The 18,551-nt window shown below is 41.3% G+C and overlaps 1 protein-coding gene across 1 annotated transcript in view; it reads left to right on the top strand.

Moving 5' to 3' along the window:
- The window catches only part of RASEF (RAS and EF-hand domain containing), a 92,515-nt gene extending 85,080 nt beyond the window's left edge, over positions 1-7,435 (top strand). Inside the window, exon 19 of the mRNA XM_008566003.1 lies at positions 6,842-7,435. Coding sequence (XP_008564225.1) covers positions 6,842-6,947 — 106 coding nt within the window. The 3' untranslated portion in view covers positions 6,948-7,435. The remainder of the gene's footprint in view (positions 1-6,841) is intronic.
- The last annotated feature ends 11,116 nt before the right edge of the window (positions 7,436-18,551 follow it).

The following is an 18,551-nucleotide window of genomic DNA, read 5'->3' as shown; positions in this document are numbered from 1 at the left end:
TTAAAAACACATTTTAGGGAAGTAATTCTTTCTCTGATTATTTGTGACACTATATAAGCATCTTAACTTTAGTGGGATAATTGGCCTCTTCCGCTAGTAAACTTTGATGGTTACAATACGTGGCGGTATTTTCAATGCTGCTTTTCAGTTAGTGGTTTGGTATTCATAGTGCCTAAGAGAATAGAATTCTGTTCCTAGAATGTTTGGAGAGGATCAGGAGACAGGTCCTGGGACAGCCTGTCTGCATGAGTGTGGCAGGGCCGGCAGATGCCTGGGCTCACACTTAGTGTCTTTGAGCACTTTCCCCTTTAACATTAGTTCGGGAGAGGTAGCTGCTTCCCCTAGAGCAGTGAAAATCATCTTTGTTTGAAACAAAAACAATGCTAACTTTGAGTGTGACCTAGAACAGGTAGGGAAAAAAGCAAAGATTCAACTGAATTTGTCTGTGATTAATAGGAGAATCATGGGCTAATATCACATTTGTGAAAAAAGAGCGAGAGTAAAACCTTTGTGCATGGGGTCAAATAAGGGATTCCATGCCCCCGGGGGTTCATAGGGAGCCCCAGCCGTTTTGGCCTGTCAAGCTACATTCAGTGAAGGGGACAGAATTCAATGAAATGCAGTGTTTGACTTTTCCAAAGGTGGGATAACTGCTGACTTGGTCGGCATCTCCGCTTTTTCACATGGTTGTGTTGGTGTTTCACTCACATGTACCTGAGGATTCCTGGATGGAAGTGATGCTGGGGCTGCTGGGAGTGCAGAGGACCCACAGGTCTTCAGAGTATCCCTGGGCCCAGGGCTCGACCGGAGCTCGGTGCTGCCTTAGCCTTCGTCAGTGGAGGACGGAATCGCCGCTCCCACACTGCAGCAGAGGATGCTGCGGCTCAGGCCTTGCACGCAGCTCCGCCTGCCGCCCAGCAGGTTGAAGGATTGAAAAGTCAGGAGACACATGGTCCATTCTTCAGTCCACTGCTAGCTAGTGACGGAGTCTGCAACAAGTCCCTCTCTTGCTTTAGGCATCTCTAACCAGTGAAATGAGGGAGAGGGCTGATTAAAATGATCTCAGAGGTCCTTTCTAAGTCTCACAGTCTATGATTCTAACATAATAGCCTGTACTCCATTGAATACAATTGCTATTCAATGCTCAATTGTCTTATGGGGTCATATTCAAGTTAAATGGCTCCAAAGTGCCCCAGTCACACCCAGAGTGCAGAATCGAGTCTTATTATTGTATCATAAAGATGGGAGAGGCCGTGACCCACCTTTCTGCCCATCTGCTCTGGGGTGGCACGTTGGGTCAGCCAAGCATCAGCCCTGTGTACAGCGTAGCTTAGACACGGGCTTGTGTTTGTTTACATAAGACACCTGGCATGCAAAGGCTGTTTGATAATGAGGTCACTTCAGCTATGTAATGGTCAGATCATAGTTATTTTTTTAAGCTTTAAACAATCAAAGAAATCAGACAAGCTTCTGTGAATCACTTATTGTGGAGTGTTGTTTTTTTTTTTTTAATTGTTGTTACTGCATTATGGCCTGGTTCGGGGCCTCTAGTTATGTTAGCAATGTGTCAAATATAAAAATTATAGATAGAGCCTATATGTGAAGACTGTAATTGCTTTACACTCTGCCTTCAGATTTGCTTGTCAAAGTACCCAAGTCTTAAATGGAAATCTTACAGTTTCCACAGGCAGAATGATCATTTTAAAAAGTTTTACAACCGTTATTAGAAAGTTATGTGTAACGCAAAACACATGAGCTCTCGATGTAGATCTCATAGGGTGATCACAACACAGTCCCTTCTACGCCATGTCATGTCATAAAGCTTGACCTAGAAGAGTATATGGGTTTGCATCTGAAACAGAATTTGCTTTTAAAGGGAAGCCATAAATGTTTGATTGACAACCTGAACTACCCTGCCTTTTCTCAGAAAACCTGTCAATCCCAGGAGAAGTTTCTCCTAGAAATGCAGTTTTCCTACAGGGCTGATGGGTCATCTTTTACCACCACTGTCCCGTTGGTGAGTAAATTTGCCATCACCAGAACCACAGGATTTAAACATTTTGTAATAGATTCAAGTTCAGCAGGCATTTAATTGATCAACAGACTAAAATTAGAGAAAAACATAAAAAGCTCAGGCTGATGTTATCAGTTAAGTGCAAGAGCTGCGTCCCTTGGATATAAATCTATCTAAAGATTCAGTCATTCAAAATGCAGTTGTTGAGCGCATGGCAGTTTTGGGGGAGGTAACTTAATTTTCCCAGGCTCGAACCTGTTTTAGATGTTTGGAATTGTATGTTTCTGAGTTCTGTAACATTGGACATGCTTGCAGTTTTGGTGGATTAAAGATGCTGAAGGCCGGGTGAAAGACATGGGTATACACTTTCCCCTTAACATTCGCTTTCAGATTCAATAATGTCTGCATTATTATGAGTACTTAGCATGTGCCTAGTCCTGTACTAGGTTCAATAGAGATATCAAGGGAATAAAAGACAGGCCTTGCAATTTAAGATTAGAGAGAAAAAATGAAAATATATGACTAGGCAGCTATATAGTATGTAGCTGAACGAGGCCATTAGACCTTGCAGAAGGAAGAGATGGGAGTTGTCTTGTGAGGATGCTTTGATTATTATACCCATTTTACAGATGAGAAAATGGGGAATTAGAATGCTTCATCAGCTTTCTCAAAGTGACACAGCTAGTAAGTGGCAGTCGGGACTCCTCCGTACTAACCTGAGTCACTCACTGGCTTGCTGCTTAAATGTTGGCTGTCTGAGGATTCCCTACTGCACACTTCTCGCTTACCCTCTCTCTCTCTCTGCCTAATGTCTTCTATCCCCATAGCTTCTGGAACCATCTATAGCTGGTGACTTCAGTTTCTGCATTTTTAACCCCACCACTTTTTACATTCCCATAAGCATATTCTGAACTGCCAACCGGAAGTTCCATAAACATAATGACTCAACATGCCCAAGTCCTAATGTGTAATGGTAACTGTTCCTCATTCTGTAGACCCCTTTCTCAGAATCTACCAAAATTATAATTAAAATATAGTCACCTAGAGTCAATCTTGTTTCCTTTCTCTCTTGCTTTATCTTCTACCTTCGGTGGGTTCTGGGTCCTACTGATTCAGGGTCCTCTTTATCTCTCTTGAATCCATGTTATCTCTCTCTCTCTGCTTTGGTTCAGGCCTCAAAATTTCCTCCCTGGCTTAGTGCAGGAGCTTCTGCTGCAGAGTGTCTCCAGATATCAGTTCATCCTCCACCCAGTCATCAGGGTAATTTTTATAATTAAAAATCCAATTAATATTTACTTTCTTGCTTATAACCCTACATCAGTGTCCTACCTACAGTATACAGTCCATGCTCCTTAGCATATGGACTCTTAGCCTGACCTTACCTACCTTTCTGGTTGAATCTCTTATCTTTTTTTCCAAATGAGTGATTATCTATAGATGCAGCAAACATTGTGCCCAGTCATGGCCGAGCTCTTTCATAACTGCTTGCTGTTTCCAGCACCTGGAGTCTCCTTTCATTAACTGCAGGTAAATTCCTGTTCTCTCAAGAGGCCCCTCCAGCGTCAAAGTCTCCCTGAAGCTCCCTTTCCACGAAGCCTGCAACACACTGCACATGTGTGTCAGCAGCTCTCCTGGGACCTTGTAATTCTTTATTTAGACACCTGTCTCTCCCTCAAAGGGCACTAGCTGAGGGTCCCAGAGCCTGGCATAAACTGGGCATTTGTTGAATGACAAAATGACTGAGATTTTGCATTTGGAAGTTGTATTAATTTTTTGTTGTTGCTGTAACAGATTCACAGACTGAGTGGCTTAAACAGAGCACATCTATTGTCCGACAGTTCTAGAGGTCAGAAGTCTGAAATGAGTCTTGTGGGGCGTTGTGGATTGAATTGTGCATCCTTCCACCTGCCACCTGTCAGGGGTGTGTGTATTAAATAAGAAAAATGTGAAAATGTATATCATAGCATTTATTAGCTGGCCTACGGCAAGAATTAGTTTTGTGTTTTTGGTGTCCTGCAGAGAATATCTCCTTTCTGGCTCACAGTGCAGTGGTTTTCAAAAGTTAGGATGTATCAGCGCCTTCTGAAGCTGCACTGGCCAATTTGGTAACCACTAGCCACTTTTATGTACTAAATATGTACTAGATTTTGAAGACAGTATAAAAATTGTAAAATATCTCATTAAAAATATTTTTATTGATTACATGCTGAAATAATATTTTTGCTATACTGGGTTATATAAAATATATTAACCGAATTAATTTCACCTGTTTATTTTTACATTTTTAAAATGTGGCCACTAAAAAATTTTAAATGGCATATGTGGATCACATTATATTCCTGTTGAACAATGCTGGCCTACTGGATATATGTAGATTCCCAGTAGTTTCAATTAAGTGCTCCATAATAAACCATCCCAAAACTTAGTCAGCTAAAACAGAAACAGTTTTTATTTCTTATGATGACCAGAGTTGGGTGGATCTCCACTGGAAGGTTCCTCAGTGGCTCTTGCTTGGGCCGTCTCTTGCATTTGCAATCAGATGGTTACTGGGGTGGAGGCTCTGGCTGGATATCTGCCACGAGGATGCTCCTCCCTTTGGCATCTGTCCATGTGGCATCTCATTCCCCAAGGCCACTCTGGTGGCCTCTCTCCATTAAGGAACCCTAGACTTCTTAAATGGCAGCACAAAGCCCCGAGGGGGATGAGGCTAAAGAGGCCAGGCACTGTTAACACGTGGGCTTGGAAGTTACAGAGTGCCATTTATCTCATGTCTGTTTGTCAAAGCAGGCGGACAGCCAGCCTTGACCACGGGAGCCGCATGGAGTGGGGGGCAGAGCTCCAGTGACAAGGAGGGGTGGGATTGTGTGGGGACAAGCTGTCACATTCATCTCGCCCGCAGAGGTGGTCATCTGGTTTGTTGAAAGAGGAGCTCCAGGGTCTTCACATTTCACAGGCATCCCAGGGTTTACTTGGAAGGACACTTCCCTAGGGGTTCTTAGCAAGATTTCGGAGAGTAAGACATTTTTAGTCAGTGTTGCCTCTACTGGTTAATTCTAAAAGAAACTTAGGAAGAAGCAAAAGGTAGATTTTTTTTTTTCTGGATTTTAACTATCCATTGATAGCTCTGTTATCGTGTATAATTAAAGAATGGTTATAAAACATTATAATGCTTATAAAAGCATTACTTGGGGATGGAAGCCAGGCTCCAAAAGGTTGAGGAGTGAGTTGTGTGTGTGGCAGACTGTACAGCACCCTGAAACCTCAGGAGAGTGAGGGGAAGAGGTGGGTGTGTGTGTGTCTGTGGGTGTGTGTGTATGCGTGCATATGCGTGTGTGCCTGTGTGTGAGTGTGTGTGTGCACATGCATATGTGTGTGTGACTGTGTGTAGGTGTGCCTGTGTGTGTGTGTACACATGTATGTGTGTGCTTGTGTCTGGGTGTGCATGTGTGTATACATGTGTATGTGTCTGTGGGTGTGCATGTGTGTGCACATTCATATATATGTCTCTGTGTGTGTATATATATGTATGTGTCTGCACACATGTATATGTGTTCGTGTGTGTGTGTGTGTGTGTGTGTGTGTGTGTGTGGCTGGTGCTCAGAATACAGGTTCTATGCCAGTCTGCATGGTTTGAATCCACTTGTTCATTCATGTGACCTAAGGGAAATTTCTTTAAAAAATTTTGTTTTAATTTTAACATAGTTGATGGTACATATCTGTGGGGTACAGAGTTGAATATCAGTACCTGTGTGCAATATGTGATGCTCAAATCAGGATAATTAGTATATGCAGCATTACTCAATGTAATTGTTTTTCATGGCCCTTTACCACTTCCTCTCTTACACTCCTCCTTTCCCACCTTTCTGTTCTCTCCTTTTGAAAGTTCAACATATTATTGTGATTGTCATTTCTTTCTTTCTTTCTCCCTGCCTTCCTTTCTTTTCCTTTCTTTCCTTCTTTTTTTTCCTCCCTCCCTCCCTTCCCTCTTTTGTTTATTTATTTTTTACTTCCCACTTATGATTGAGGACATGCGGTATTTCTCTTTCTGTGCCTGGTTTATTTCACTTAATGTAATTTTCTCTAAGTTCATCTATGTTGCTGCGAATGGCAGGATTTCATTCCTTTTCATGGCAGAGTAGTATTCCATTGTGTAGATATACCATGTTTTCCTTCCCCAGTCCTCTGACAATGGACATTTAGGTTGGTTCCAACTCTTGGCTACTGTAAATAGAGCTGCAGTAGACATGGGAGTGCAGGATTCCCTTTGACGTGATGATTTCCATGCCTCTGGGTATATCCCCAGCAGTGGGATTGCAGGATCGTATGGAAGATCTGTCTGTAGTTGTTTGAGGAACCTCTGTACTGTCTTCCAAAGTGGCTGCACTAATTTACAGTCCACCAAGAGTGTGGGGGGCTCTCTTTTCTCTGCATCCTCACCAGCACTTGTTATTCTCTGTCTTTTCGGTAGTAGCCAGTCTAACTGGGGTGAGATGACGTCTCAGTGTGGTTTTGATTTGCATTTCCCTGATGCGGAGTGATGTTGAGCATTTTTCATGTGTCTGTTGGCCATTTGTATATCTTCTATGGGAAATGTTTTAACCTCTTTTTGCTTTCATTTCCTTCCATATAAAATGGGGCACAACAAATTCATATGGTTCTTGTGAGAATTAAATAAATCAACATCTAGAAAACATTTAGAATGGTGTTTGTAGATGACTCATGCAAACACTCAGTGTTGCCATTTTTATTTCTACAGAGCCATTTGTGGTTTAGTTTTGTACCTCAGTAATTTTCTCTTTTTCTCTCTTTTTCTCCCTCTTTCTCTAGGGAAGTGAAAAAAAGAACCGACACAGATGACAGCAAATCCATTACCAATCTGACTGGGACCAGTTCCAAAAAGTCAGCACATATGAAGAATTGTTGCAATAGTTAAATACCAAACATCCTTGGCCTATGCAGCCTTCATTTCAGAATACTGAATTTGTGAGACTCGTTTGATTCTTCATGGAGCGGTGCATCCTACTGACCCTGTCATGGGGAGCGTGAAAGCATGGGAAACCTGAACTGTGCTCTCGGGTCCCTCCAGAGCCTCAGCTCTTCTTTGTTTTATCTCAATGAGTGATTTGGGCCCTCTGGTTAAGAAGACTTGTCTTGTCCCTACAGAGTCTTAAAAGAGAACATGTACATGCTTTTTAAAATTTTTTTTAAGTGGCAAAAAAATCACATGCTCAGATCAAAGTTATAGAAGAAACGTACGAACATCGTATGGTAGCTGACTTTGTAAGTAACCTAGGATGACAGTTACTTAAAATATTTGATACTTGAGTATTAGTAAAAGGGGTTCTGCTTCTAGCTTTGCTCTGAGCTAGCCTTGGGATATTGGACATTTCACTAGCCCATGTTGGATCCGCTTCCTCATTCATAAAACAAGCAGCTTGGCACTTTGAGCAGTAGGAAGGCGAACACCACGACCCACAGGTAGTAAGGACTCTAGTTATTCCTACTTTTAAAATATTGGAGTGTTGATTTTCTCTAGCTTCTGAAATAAGAATAAAATTTAATTGAGGAAAAAAGGGTAATGTCTTAGGCTCCAGTGGAAATAGAAAAACCTATTTTTTTATGTATAAAGAAAACATTTTTGAGACAAAAATAGTTATGTATAAAAAAGGGTATTTTATCATCTTTGAATACTTATGAAGTCCATGGCTTAAATTCAGTATTAAAAATTCTAATGAAACAGGTAAAGTCACATACTACTAAAATACAGAGCCCGGGAAAGTTGACACTCTTCACTTAAAAAAATACACCAGTGAGTGGTCGTCAGGGACTGAGGAAAAGGAGGAACTGGGAGTGGCTGCTGATGGGTGTGTGGTTTCTTTTGGGGATGATGGGGATATTCTGGAATTAGAATAGTAGAAATAGTTGCATACCTTTTTGAATATACTAAAACCCACTGAATTGTATACTGTGAAACGGTGAATTTAATAGTATGTGAATTATACTCATTTTTCATTAAAAAAAATACACTAACACTTAGAATGATTTAACATTCTGGGAAAGGAAAATATTCATGCTTATTTCAAAGCATGGTATAAAAGCATACTCTATAATATAATGCAGATCTCCTAACTTCCCCTAGTTGTGAGCATGACCTTCCTTAAAATGAACAATGAAAGAAATATTTTGCATGGTTTTGGGAAATAATGTCTTTAAAAGAGGAATTGGCATTAAGAAAGGTGAGTCAGAGTCCTTTGTTTCATATGATGGTGACTTTTCATCGCCAGTGACCCGGTTGGTGTTGCTGTCCTGCTGGAACCTGTAGTGCCTCCCAGGCTTCCCCACTGAAATGTCTAGGAGCCAAAGGAGTCAACACCTGACCCTCGCGTGGGCTAAAGACACCTGGCTTTCAGTGGCCTGAGTCAGTGAAGTCATTCGCAACAAGAGATTTGAACTTACCTTGATTCATATAGGAACAGGCCCCAATTGGCTTGCTGACAAACTTAAATAAAAGCTGCTATTTATGGTATCATGCAAGCTAAAAACCATTTCTTTTTGTTGAATCAAAGCAATTCCATGTAGCAATCCCTCTTCTGATTATGGTTTTTATGACCAAGCCTTAAATATCCCAAGCTTCATTTTTTAAGAAATGGAAATTGACCAGATACATTACATACAAAGATTATAAATAGCTATGACATCATTTAGCTTTTAAAAGCGTGTCTTCTCCCTATTGAACACATCTCGTATTTTTACTGAAAACCTGGATTTATCCTCAGGTCTACCATGAATTCCTGTTTTATGTTTTTTGGTCCCAGAAAAAATGATTATATTTCTGACCAGAAAGAATGCCTTGCTCATGAGGAATTGTCAAAATAAACAGGGGTGGGGTGGGGTTATTATATTTGTTGGTGTGGTGAAACAAGTTTTGCTATTTCTGTTTGTCTCAGTGGCCTCTCTCGAGCCCGGGTGAGGTTGGATCTGATATATATGTATTGATATATGGGACATGTGTTTCGCTTTTGGTGCAATTGCACAAAACTGTGTTAGTATATGTGTTACCATGTTGCCTTTATTTATTTTCTCCAAAGTGTCTCAATATTTGTCTTACAGTCTGTAAATAAGAGTGTACCTTTAATACAGAAGTGTTAACATGGTCTTTGTCTCTGGATTGCACTGCCAGTGCACCCGACTTGATTAGGAGATGACATAGGTGCCTCTGATAGACAATCCAGTCATCTTTAACTGTTTGATTCCGGATAAATATTTTGGCAACATAATCCAAATGAGAGACTTATAGCTCTGGTTGGCAATCTTGTTTAAAGAAAAGCTACTTAAAGCTCTACTAGCTGCATTGCTGGGAGATCATGATTGTTACCAGCATTTCGATTTCATGAAGGTGTGTTTTTCATCAAATATAAAATGTATTTTTGGTAAGGACAAAAATATTTAATGTTTTGAACTTACACTTAATTTGATACATTTGTATATTACTATGAAAGTAATTCACCTTGTTTCTGTTTTTCCTTTGAGAGCTTTTAAAGTTGCAGTTATACTACACTCCTTTTTTATATATCCCGATACATTGGGTAATAATTTAATTTCATTATGGAAAATAATGTTGGCTAAGGAGACATTTTTCACTGTTAACTTTACGCCCCATGCATTTTCTTAATTTATTTTTTCCACTTGCTGCTTTATATGACATGTGACATTTGATTATTTAACACTAGATGTGATTTGCATAAACCCAAGTTGCACAGCCCTCCTGCTGAAGATAAAATTGAGGTTAAAGATAAAGATTTATTTTCATATTTGTACAGTGGTCGGCTTCAGAATGATGGTTTTTGTGGGCTTTTATTGTGTGTGCGTATAAGAAATTTCATATGTATATATTAAGTAGGCCTCTGAGTATTGAATAATTGTTTTATGATTTTGATTTATATCGTTTACATTGTCATAGTATGGGCCATATTTCGTTTCTACTGTTTAATTCTCTTCAAACCATTAATAATTATACCATAAAGTATAATTTTTATAGCAATGTAAGTGTCTAAGGAACTACAAATATTTTCTGCATTGTAAATTCAATAAAGCTTTCTTCCTTTGGACTTTTGGGTGTTTCCTTCAACTTTACTGCCAAAGTCCCTGAAGTCATTTTAATTCTAGAATGTTCTGCATGAAACCATACCTCTGAAACACTTGTCTTTTCTGGCCACACAAGCTTGCTAGGGGAAGAAGAGAGTGAATCAGTGGTGTCCAGGGCTGTGGTATAGCCATGTCATCTTGGCCAGCAGAGAATTGGGGAGACCTGTGGGGACATGCCAGCCAGGAGTGGTGAGGCTTCTGTAGGAGAACTGCAGGAGGTGCCCTGACCCGCCTCGTGACCTCTGTGGGGTCGCCTCACTCCTTCCCACTACCCCAACACTGCCTAGCTAACTCCTGCAGGAGTTTTGCCTGAACCCCAAAACTACAACGAGGCTGCTGGCTCTCACCTCTGAAACACTTTTAAAAATTTATCAACGTTCTTACTGCCTTTATACTTGTTTAATTAGACATGAGTCTCATGCCCTTAGCCACTTGTCCTGCCCCGTCTTGCTTGCACCATTCCCGCCTCACCCCACACCCCACATCTCTGGCTACTGATACGCTCGCCTCAAGGCTCCAAGCAGGGGGAGCATGGTGCTGACGCCATGGGTGCTGCTTTGTATGTTAGCAAGATAAATGTCACAGAAGAGAAAGAATGCATTGAGCCGGCAGTTCTCGCCTATCAAATGTTGACGGTGAGATGAAATGTGTTTTGCAGGCATGTGTGCTATGGCTTTGAAACTAGCCTGATTTCATTAGCCCTCCTGCAGCCATGGACACTGGCTGGGGATGCAAGAAAAGAGAGTCCTCAAAGCAAAAGCTAAGCTAAAACAGATGCAACAGCAAAACGTCCACAAGTTGACACACCCTCCACAACACGGAGGATAATCTTGTTAAGAATAAGAAACACTGAATATTTTCTAGGGTGAGGTGGCATATTTTTTTCCCTACGACCCCATTAAAACTATAGTCAATTGAATTTTTCTATTAAGGATAACAGCCCACAAAGATATCAACCCACAAAGATATCAACCCAAAAGAACTGAAGCCAATAGCAACAAAATTGTGAAGCTAGAAAGAAGATGGGTAATTAGGAATTGAGTTCAACCCTAAAAGCTGAATCCTAAGCTAGTGGGGGAAGCTGAGAACAATCTAGATTTACATGACAGATTTTACAGAAGGCTGGGGAACTGGCAGAAGCAGGTCCCTCTGGAACTGGTAGCATGAATGAAGGTGGGTGAGGACAGTGTGAGGATCAGCTTTTAAGTATTGTCCTGTGCTGTGTCACTGCTGCCCGACCAAACGTCTGATGTGAGTTACCCAGTGACCTTTGGATAACACCATTTTCTGCTAAAGCTCAAAAAAAAAAAAAAAAGTAAAATACCATTAATCCATTAATCTTTTAAATTTGCTTACATTTAAGAGATATTTACATCTCTTACTTTTGATATTAAAAAAGCCAAAAACATTAGTATGTTATATATATTGTTTTTCTACTTGATCTGCATAAGTTTCCTATTGCTGAGCTAACACATTACCAGAAACTTCATGACTAAACAGAAATTTATTATCTTATAGTTCTGAAGGCGAGAAGTACTAAAAAGGGTTTTATGGGCTAAAATCAAGGTGTGGACAGGATAGCATTTCATCTAGAGGCTCTGGGGGAGAATTAGTTCCCGTGTTTTCCAGCTTCTAGAGGCCACCTGCACTCTTTGGCTCATGGGCGCCTCCCAGCAGTGGCGTCGAGTCTAATTTCTGCTGTTGTCATAGTCTCTTCTCTGACGCTGACTCTCCAGCTCCTTCTTTCCCTAATAAGGACCGTGTGCCTATGTTGAGATCACCTGGATAATCCAAGAGAATCTCTCCATGTCAAGATCCTTAATTACAGCTGCAATGTCCCTTCTGCCGGAAAGGTAGCATACTCAGAGGTTCTGTAGATTAGTACTTTGGGGGGTCATTATTCTGTCTACTGCCACATCCACACTAATTTTATACCATTATCTTTTTCTTTTCATAATTTCCAACTGACTAGATGATTTAAATTTTTAAAAGGAAGAATGCTTTGTTCTTTAATAGTTTTCTTTTTAATCTTGTAATTTTGAAAACCTAAAAAATACACACCCAAAGTATATGAAGTGTGTTAGTGATTTTAAAAAATTTCCAAGAGCTCTTTGAGAAGAGGAAATGAGCAATTTATCATTTTAAACATTAAATTTAACTAAATGATTACAACTTGACATAGCGTTGGCCAACTAAACATTTATATACCACCGATTTGGGGAGAACTCTTTGAAAGGCTGGGCAGAAAGTAAAACAAGAAAGATATACTCCCTGTTTTCGAAGACCATGTCATTTAGTTGACAAAAATGACAAAATATGCCATTTCCTTGTCAACTGGAAAAAATGAAGCCACTGATAAATTCCAGCTGTGCTGCAACTGGAAGAACGTGGGTTCCCAAGGTTTCTCCAGCAGCCATGGGTTAATGTCTACTCTGTGTCTCTTACTGTTTTAGAATCTGTTCAAGTGGCCATAAACACATATGGCCTTTTGAGTTCATAACTCCTGAGATGTTAGACCCCATGGAATTTCAGTGGGAATACTGAGCAAGTACACAGATGAATTGCTAACAATATACATGGAGGCGTGTACAACTGACCATGTGCAGAAGGTCTACCATAAAGGATGCTAGAAACCTACCAGAGAGCACCAGCAGAGCCCCAGGCAGACTTGTGTTTCGCTCATATTCTGGCAAAGCACAGATCAGATATACATTTCTTATTGCAGACAGGAAATCTAGTATTTCCTAAGTGTTTACTGTGTGTGCAAGCTTTTTACACATTTTCTCATGTTGTTCTTGCAAAAACTCCTGTTTTAACAGACAGGAAAACGGGCTTAGCCGAGGTGAGTGACTTGGCTAAATTGATTCAGGGCCTGAATGGCAGAGCTGGGATTCAAAGCTAGGTCTGTCTGAGTCTTTCCACTAAAACACCTGCCTCAGACAATGTATGTCTTAAAGATCACCCAAATGTTTAATTTTTAATTCTCTTGGAGAAGAAAATATCTCATGACTTAATGATTATGATGTGTATTAGAAAACATCACAGGGAAGATCTTGTGTTTGTTCTTTTTTCCTGCTGTCTTGGCTCACCGAGCTGAAGTGCCTGGAAGGAGTGGACAACAGTGCAAGGCAGCTGCGCTTCTGTTTCAAATTCTAGTGACCGTGTCCCCGACCCTCTCCCTGCAGCAGACCAGGACGCATGCAGTTCTTGGTTTAGAGTGACTATGGTTTCTGTTTTTGTTTTTTCTTTTTTCCTCTATCATCAGTCATGGGTATGAGAAGTTCTCAAGTTCTCTTAAGAATCAGTTCTTGATTTTCCAAGTGGAGGCTGGTGGGAGAGATTCTCTCTGTGGACTTGTCCAGTGAGTGGACACCTAGGCTAGAACTACCAAGTGCCAGTGCTAAGAGAGCGCAGAGATCGACCGTGCACGTCGCTTTTTTTTTCTTTTTCCTTTTTGTCTTTTTTACTGACCGGAACGGGATTGCAACCCTCGGTGTTGCGCCCCCTCTGCACTCAGCCAGTGAGCGGGAACCGGTCTCCATCCACATGGGATCCGAACCCTTGGCGGGAGCACCGCCGCGCTCCCCAAGCGGGGCACTCTCCAGTGCGCCACCGGGCCGGCCCTGCACGTCGTTTTTAATTGGTGAGAGAACCGGTGATCAGGGACAGGCTGTGACTGCCTGCGTGGTTTCAGAGCGGGACGCGGAGTCCAGGTCTCCTGTGCTCTGGCCAGCGGCTCAGGACGCCACACTGCCTGCCGCTCTGCAGGATGGGAGCTGACAGCGCGAGCTCGCTTACTTCCTCTCTCTCTCCTCTCTTTCCTTTTGTTCTCTCTCTCTCTTCTTTCTCCTCCCTTTCTTTCTTTCTGTTGGGTAGTAAGGTGAAGACATGAGGGGCATCAGGGCTCTGCTTCAAGTCAGGGAAGGGAGGAGAGACAGCCAGGGGCATGTGACTGGTCACTAGACTCCTTGTTAAGCTCAGAAGTGAAATTCTTTCCCTCGTAAACGAACAAACATGATCCTAACCTAAGCTACAGGGGTGTTTAACGTAAAGCACTGACCGTCAGGTAATTTTTTGTTTTTTTTTTTAAATAAGCAACTTAATAGGTGTAAAGATAGGAAATTAACCATCAGACTTAGAGGAAAAGAACTGTTCATGGGAATCAGTTATATATAGGAATACGATCCCACAATGACTCATCAGGGCAGATTCAGGAAACCTGGTTGAGATGACTTTTGTTCTCCTGATATGACATTTGAAGTTTTGTGAAATTTCCCTCCCTCCCTTCCTTCCTTCCTTCCTTCCTTCCTTCCTTCCTTCTTTCCTTCCTTCCTTCCTTCCTTTTTTCCCTCCCTCCCTCCCTTCTTCCCTTCCTCTCTTCTTCCTTTTCTTATGTGACATATGCACCTATTAATTTACTCATTTTTTTATGAAGTCACTATTATGGGTTGAATTGTGTCCCCCCAAAATATATGTTGAAATCCTAAATCTCACCCTCCCCACCCCCAAGCAATTCCCCGCCTGAGAACTCATGGTCTAGATGAGAATTGGCCCAGTGACCCTAGAAATCCTCGAGACGGGACCCAGGTTGTTGTGTACGGCATGGGCTTAGAAATCTGACATTGGAATTCCACTCCTGCCACTTCTTAACTCTGCGACCTTGAGTGACTCACATAACTTCTCTTGAGTTTGAGTTTGCTCATCTACCTCATCTGTATAAGGACTATGGGGTTAAAAGGTAAAGGAAGACAAATATTTTGCACATGGCTTGATACCTGGTCCACGGTCAGAGTGAATGTTCTCTCCAGCTGGTTGCTAGGCTCGTTGTATCTCCTCTGTGTAAACCATCAAAGGACTTGGAGTATGAGACATGTAGGTGAGGAAGTTATACACATGTGAGCAACTGATTTGCAGAGATTTTTCCTCCTTGAAGCATTTTTTCCATAAAGGGATTTGTGGAGGCCTGGGCCATTAGATCGCTCTACCTCTATTTCCCCTCTCCAGCCTGTTACGAGGGTACATTAAAAAGTTTGTTGAAAGATAGAATGAAAAGTTTATTAGTCTTTTTCTATTGCTTATAAGAAAATATCTGAAACTGGGTAATTTATAAAGAAAAGCAAAATTTATTGCTTACAGTTTCTGAGGCTGGGAAGTCCAAAGTCCATCTGGTGGTGGTGACAGTGACCCAGGGTCTCACATAGCAAGACGGTGGAAGCAGAGAGACTAGAGAGAGCGCACAGAGTAACCTCCTCATTCACTCTCCTCTTAAAGCCAGCAGAACCAGGCCCCTGACCACCGTCTTTAACCCATTCACTACTGCAGGGTCCTACAATCCAATCACCTCTTCAAGGCCCCACCTTTCAATGACCATGATAGGATTTCCCACCTCTTAACAGTCACAGTGGGGACCAAGTTTCTAATACATAAAACTTGGGGGACACGATACAAGTTTCAGTGAGTTTTGGGGGAATATAATTCAATCCACTACAAAAAGATGTCTTTCTGTGAACTTCTTGAAGACCCTTGTGTTACCGTGGAGAGGAGGGTCTGCAGGCTGCTCTTGGACCTCCAGATTGTCCTGACAGACAGAGCCAGAACTTAAGGGCCTCTCCAGGAAATTAAAAAAGCCAAATGGGAAAAATATATTAAGAAAAGAAAAAAACATAAGGCTTCCAAGTGTTTAAAATAAAGCAGCAGTGAATAGATGAAGAGAATTAGTTTCTCTTCACTTGCTGCATTTCCTTAGCATAAGGTGACTCTGTACATGGGTAGTGGGAGAAAGAAAAAAAAAGGAAAAAAAGAGTGATAGAGGAATGCTTCTAAAGAGGTGAATGAAAGAGGAAAAATGCCTCCTTCACAGTGCTGGTGGCATTCAGCAAGGGGTCTAGTTTAGAGTGGAGGCTATTTTCTAAATCAAGTGTTTGATTACAATCAAGTTTTGATTTTTAGGAGATGATAATGATGCATGTGGATAATCCAGGACACTTGCTTTTCTTTCACCTTAGAAGACATCTGAATTTTTGCCATACTACAAAGTACTAAAGTCTGAGACATAGAAGGACTTTAAGGTAACAACTTCAGATTTTTGACAAAGTAGTAGAGAAAACTAAGACCCCACCTAAGAGGCTGGATCATTTACCCAAGGTCACAGGGCTAGTCAGTGGCAGATTGATAGATATACCCAGGTTTTCTGATCTCAGATCTACTGGTCTTTTTGTTTCAAGTCTGCACTTGGTAAAGCCAGAGCTCAGATAAAGACAGGATGTGTAGTCCAATGGACTGGGACTTGAATCCTAGCTCTTCCCCTTATTAGATATGCAGCTTTAGAAAAATTATTTAATCATGGTTTTTCCGATAAATGATAGCATTGTACATGAGCCGAATTTTGCTTGTTGGGAGGAACAAATACTTCTGTGCATAGTAGGCACTTCATCTATGGACGTGATCTCAAACTCCAAATCCAGGTCTCTTGGCTGCCAAAATATTGCCCTCTTATTGCATGCCTGTGAAATGGGTGTAGCCTATTGTAATGCACATGATGCCAAGAAATCCTAATCAAGTTTTATCCCAGTCAATTTTTTTTTTTTTTGTCTGACCGGTAAGGGGATTGCAACCCCCAGCACGGTGTTGTCTGCGCCATGCTCAGCCAGCAAGTGCACTGGCCATCCCTATATAGGATCCAAACCCACGACCTCAGTGCTACCAGTGCTGCACTCTCCCGAGTGAGCCATGGGGCCAGCCTAATCCCAGTCAATTTTTATCACAATTTTGTTCAACATCATGCATTATTAAAAATGCATATTAAAATGCTAATGTCACATCACTTTTCCTACTGATTAACTTGGCAAGTAAAGAAAAATTAGTAATAAATTGTGTTGGCAAGTATTCGGGAAAACAGGCTCTCCTAGTTTGGAGTATTAACTGGTATCATCTTTTTGGAAATTTGGCAATACCTATTATTGCGAGGCTGCTGCATAGAAAAGGAACAAAAATATCCAACTGAGAATTTAAAAGGGGGTTTTTATTGGCCAGCCAGTGACTATCCCTCCATGAAAGTCTTGGAAGAGAGCAGCCCTGACTTGAAGTTTGGAGGGTTTTTTAAAAGGCACATTTTTACATTAGTCACACAGTTAAAATTATCAAATAGTCACACACTTATAGTTATCGTATAGTCACACACATACACACATAACCTCCTGGCGTGAGGAGGGGGTTTGGGGAGGCCTAGCACAAGCTGATAACAGAAGCTGAAACAAGCCAGTTAATTGCTCAGGGGCAGCTTGGGTGGGGAACATCAAACAAAATTCAAACTTCTCTAAGTTCAGGCTAATATTTAGCCTTTAACTTCTATCAAGGGGGCTGAAGAGCTGAGGGGGATTTTCAAACAACAACATTTTCTAAGCAATTCAAACACTATTTAAACTTAATCAATCTACCTTGTCACACAGCAAGCAGATTCACACAAGTAAATTGCATATGTTATAAAAATGGGGGTCACCCTATCTCACTATTATAATTTAAAGTGCATATCCTCTATAACCCCACAGTTTCACTATTATAGATATGTTCACTTATATCCAAAATGTGTTATAATTACAGCTTTAACTGCTGTTGCAAAGTTTGGGCACAACCTAAATATACATTAAAGGAAGTGTTAATGCTTTATGATACATCTATACAATGAATGAGCCAGCTCTACATATATTGCTCTGGAACCATTTCTAAGTGTATTGTTAAGTGAAAAGGAAAGATACAGACTGATATGTATACTATGACCTGGTTTGTGATATAAAGGATGTAGACACATACTTATATATGCTTATGTATGTATATGTGTAGGCTACTACCTGAGGAAGGATATGGAAGAAATTCAGGGGAAGGTAATTGGGAAACTAGGAAACAAGAGTGAGAATGTGATCATTACTCAGTATGCTCTTTGGAACATTTTGAGACTTGCTCCAGGTACATATATTACCTATTTTAGATGAGACTGGACACATTCAGGGTAGTATGGCTATAGAAAATATTACCTACTTTAAAAAATAAACACAAAGCCTAAAGAAAGCCCCAAATTGTTAGGGTCTGTGAGCCTGGCACAGGTGGCCCTCCTGCCCATCTACTCTGATCTGCTTGGCTCATCTCCTGTGGCTCTCTGACCTCGTGGGTCCTCACCGTGGTGCTCTCTCTCGATTCCCAGTCCCACCATTAGGCTCTTTAGTCCTGACAACCTACCTCAGACAGGCTCCTCCGGCCTCCCTCGCTGGCACTCTGTCTTGGACATGATGCTCTGAGTGCTTTCTGGTTCCGTGGAGCTCAGCTTACTGGAGCCACCAACACCTGGCAGGGCCAGTCAGGCTGGTAGACACTATATGCATCTCCTGGCTCCAGACAC

This window comes from Galeopterus variegatus, unplaced genomic scaffold, assembly GCF_000696425.1.
Source record: "Galeopterus variegatus unplaced genomic scaffold, G_variegatus-3.0.2 Scaffold217, whole genome shotgun sequence".
Taxonomy (NCBI): Eukaryota; Metazoa; Chordata; class Mammalia; order Dermoptera; family Cynocephalidae; genus Galeopterus; species Galeopterus variegatus.
Note: the sequence above shows the minus strand (reverse complement) of the source record. Positions and strands in the feature narration are given on the sequence as shown.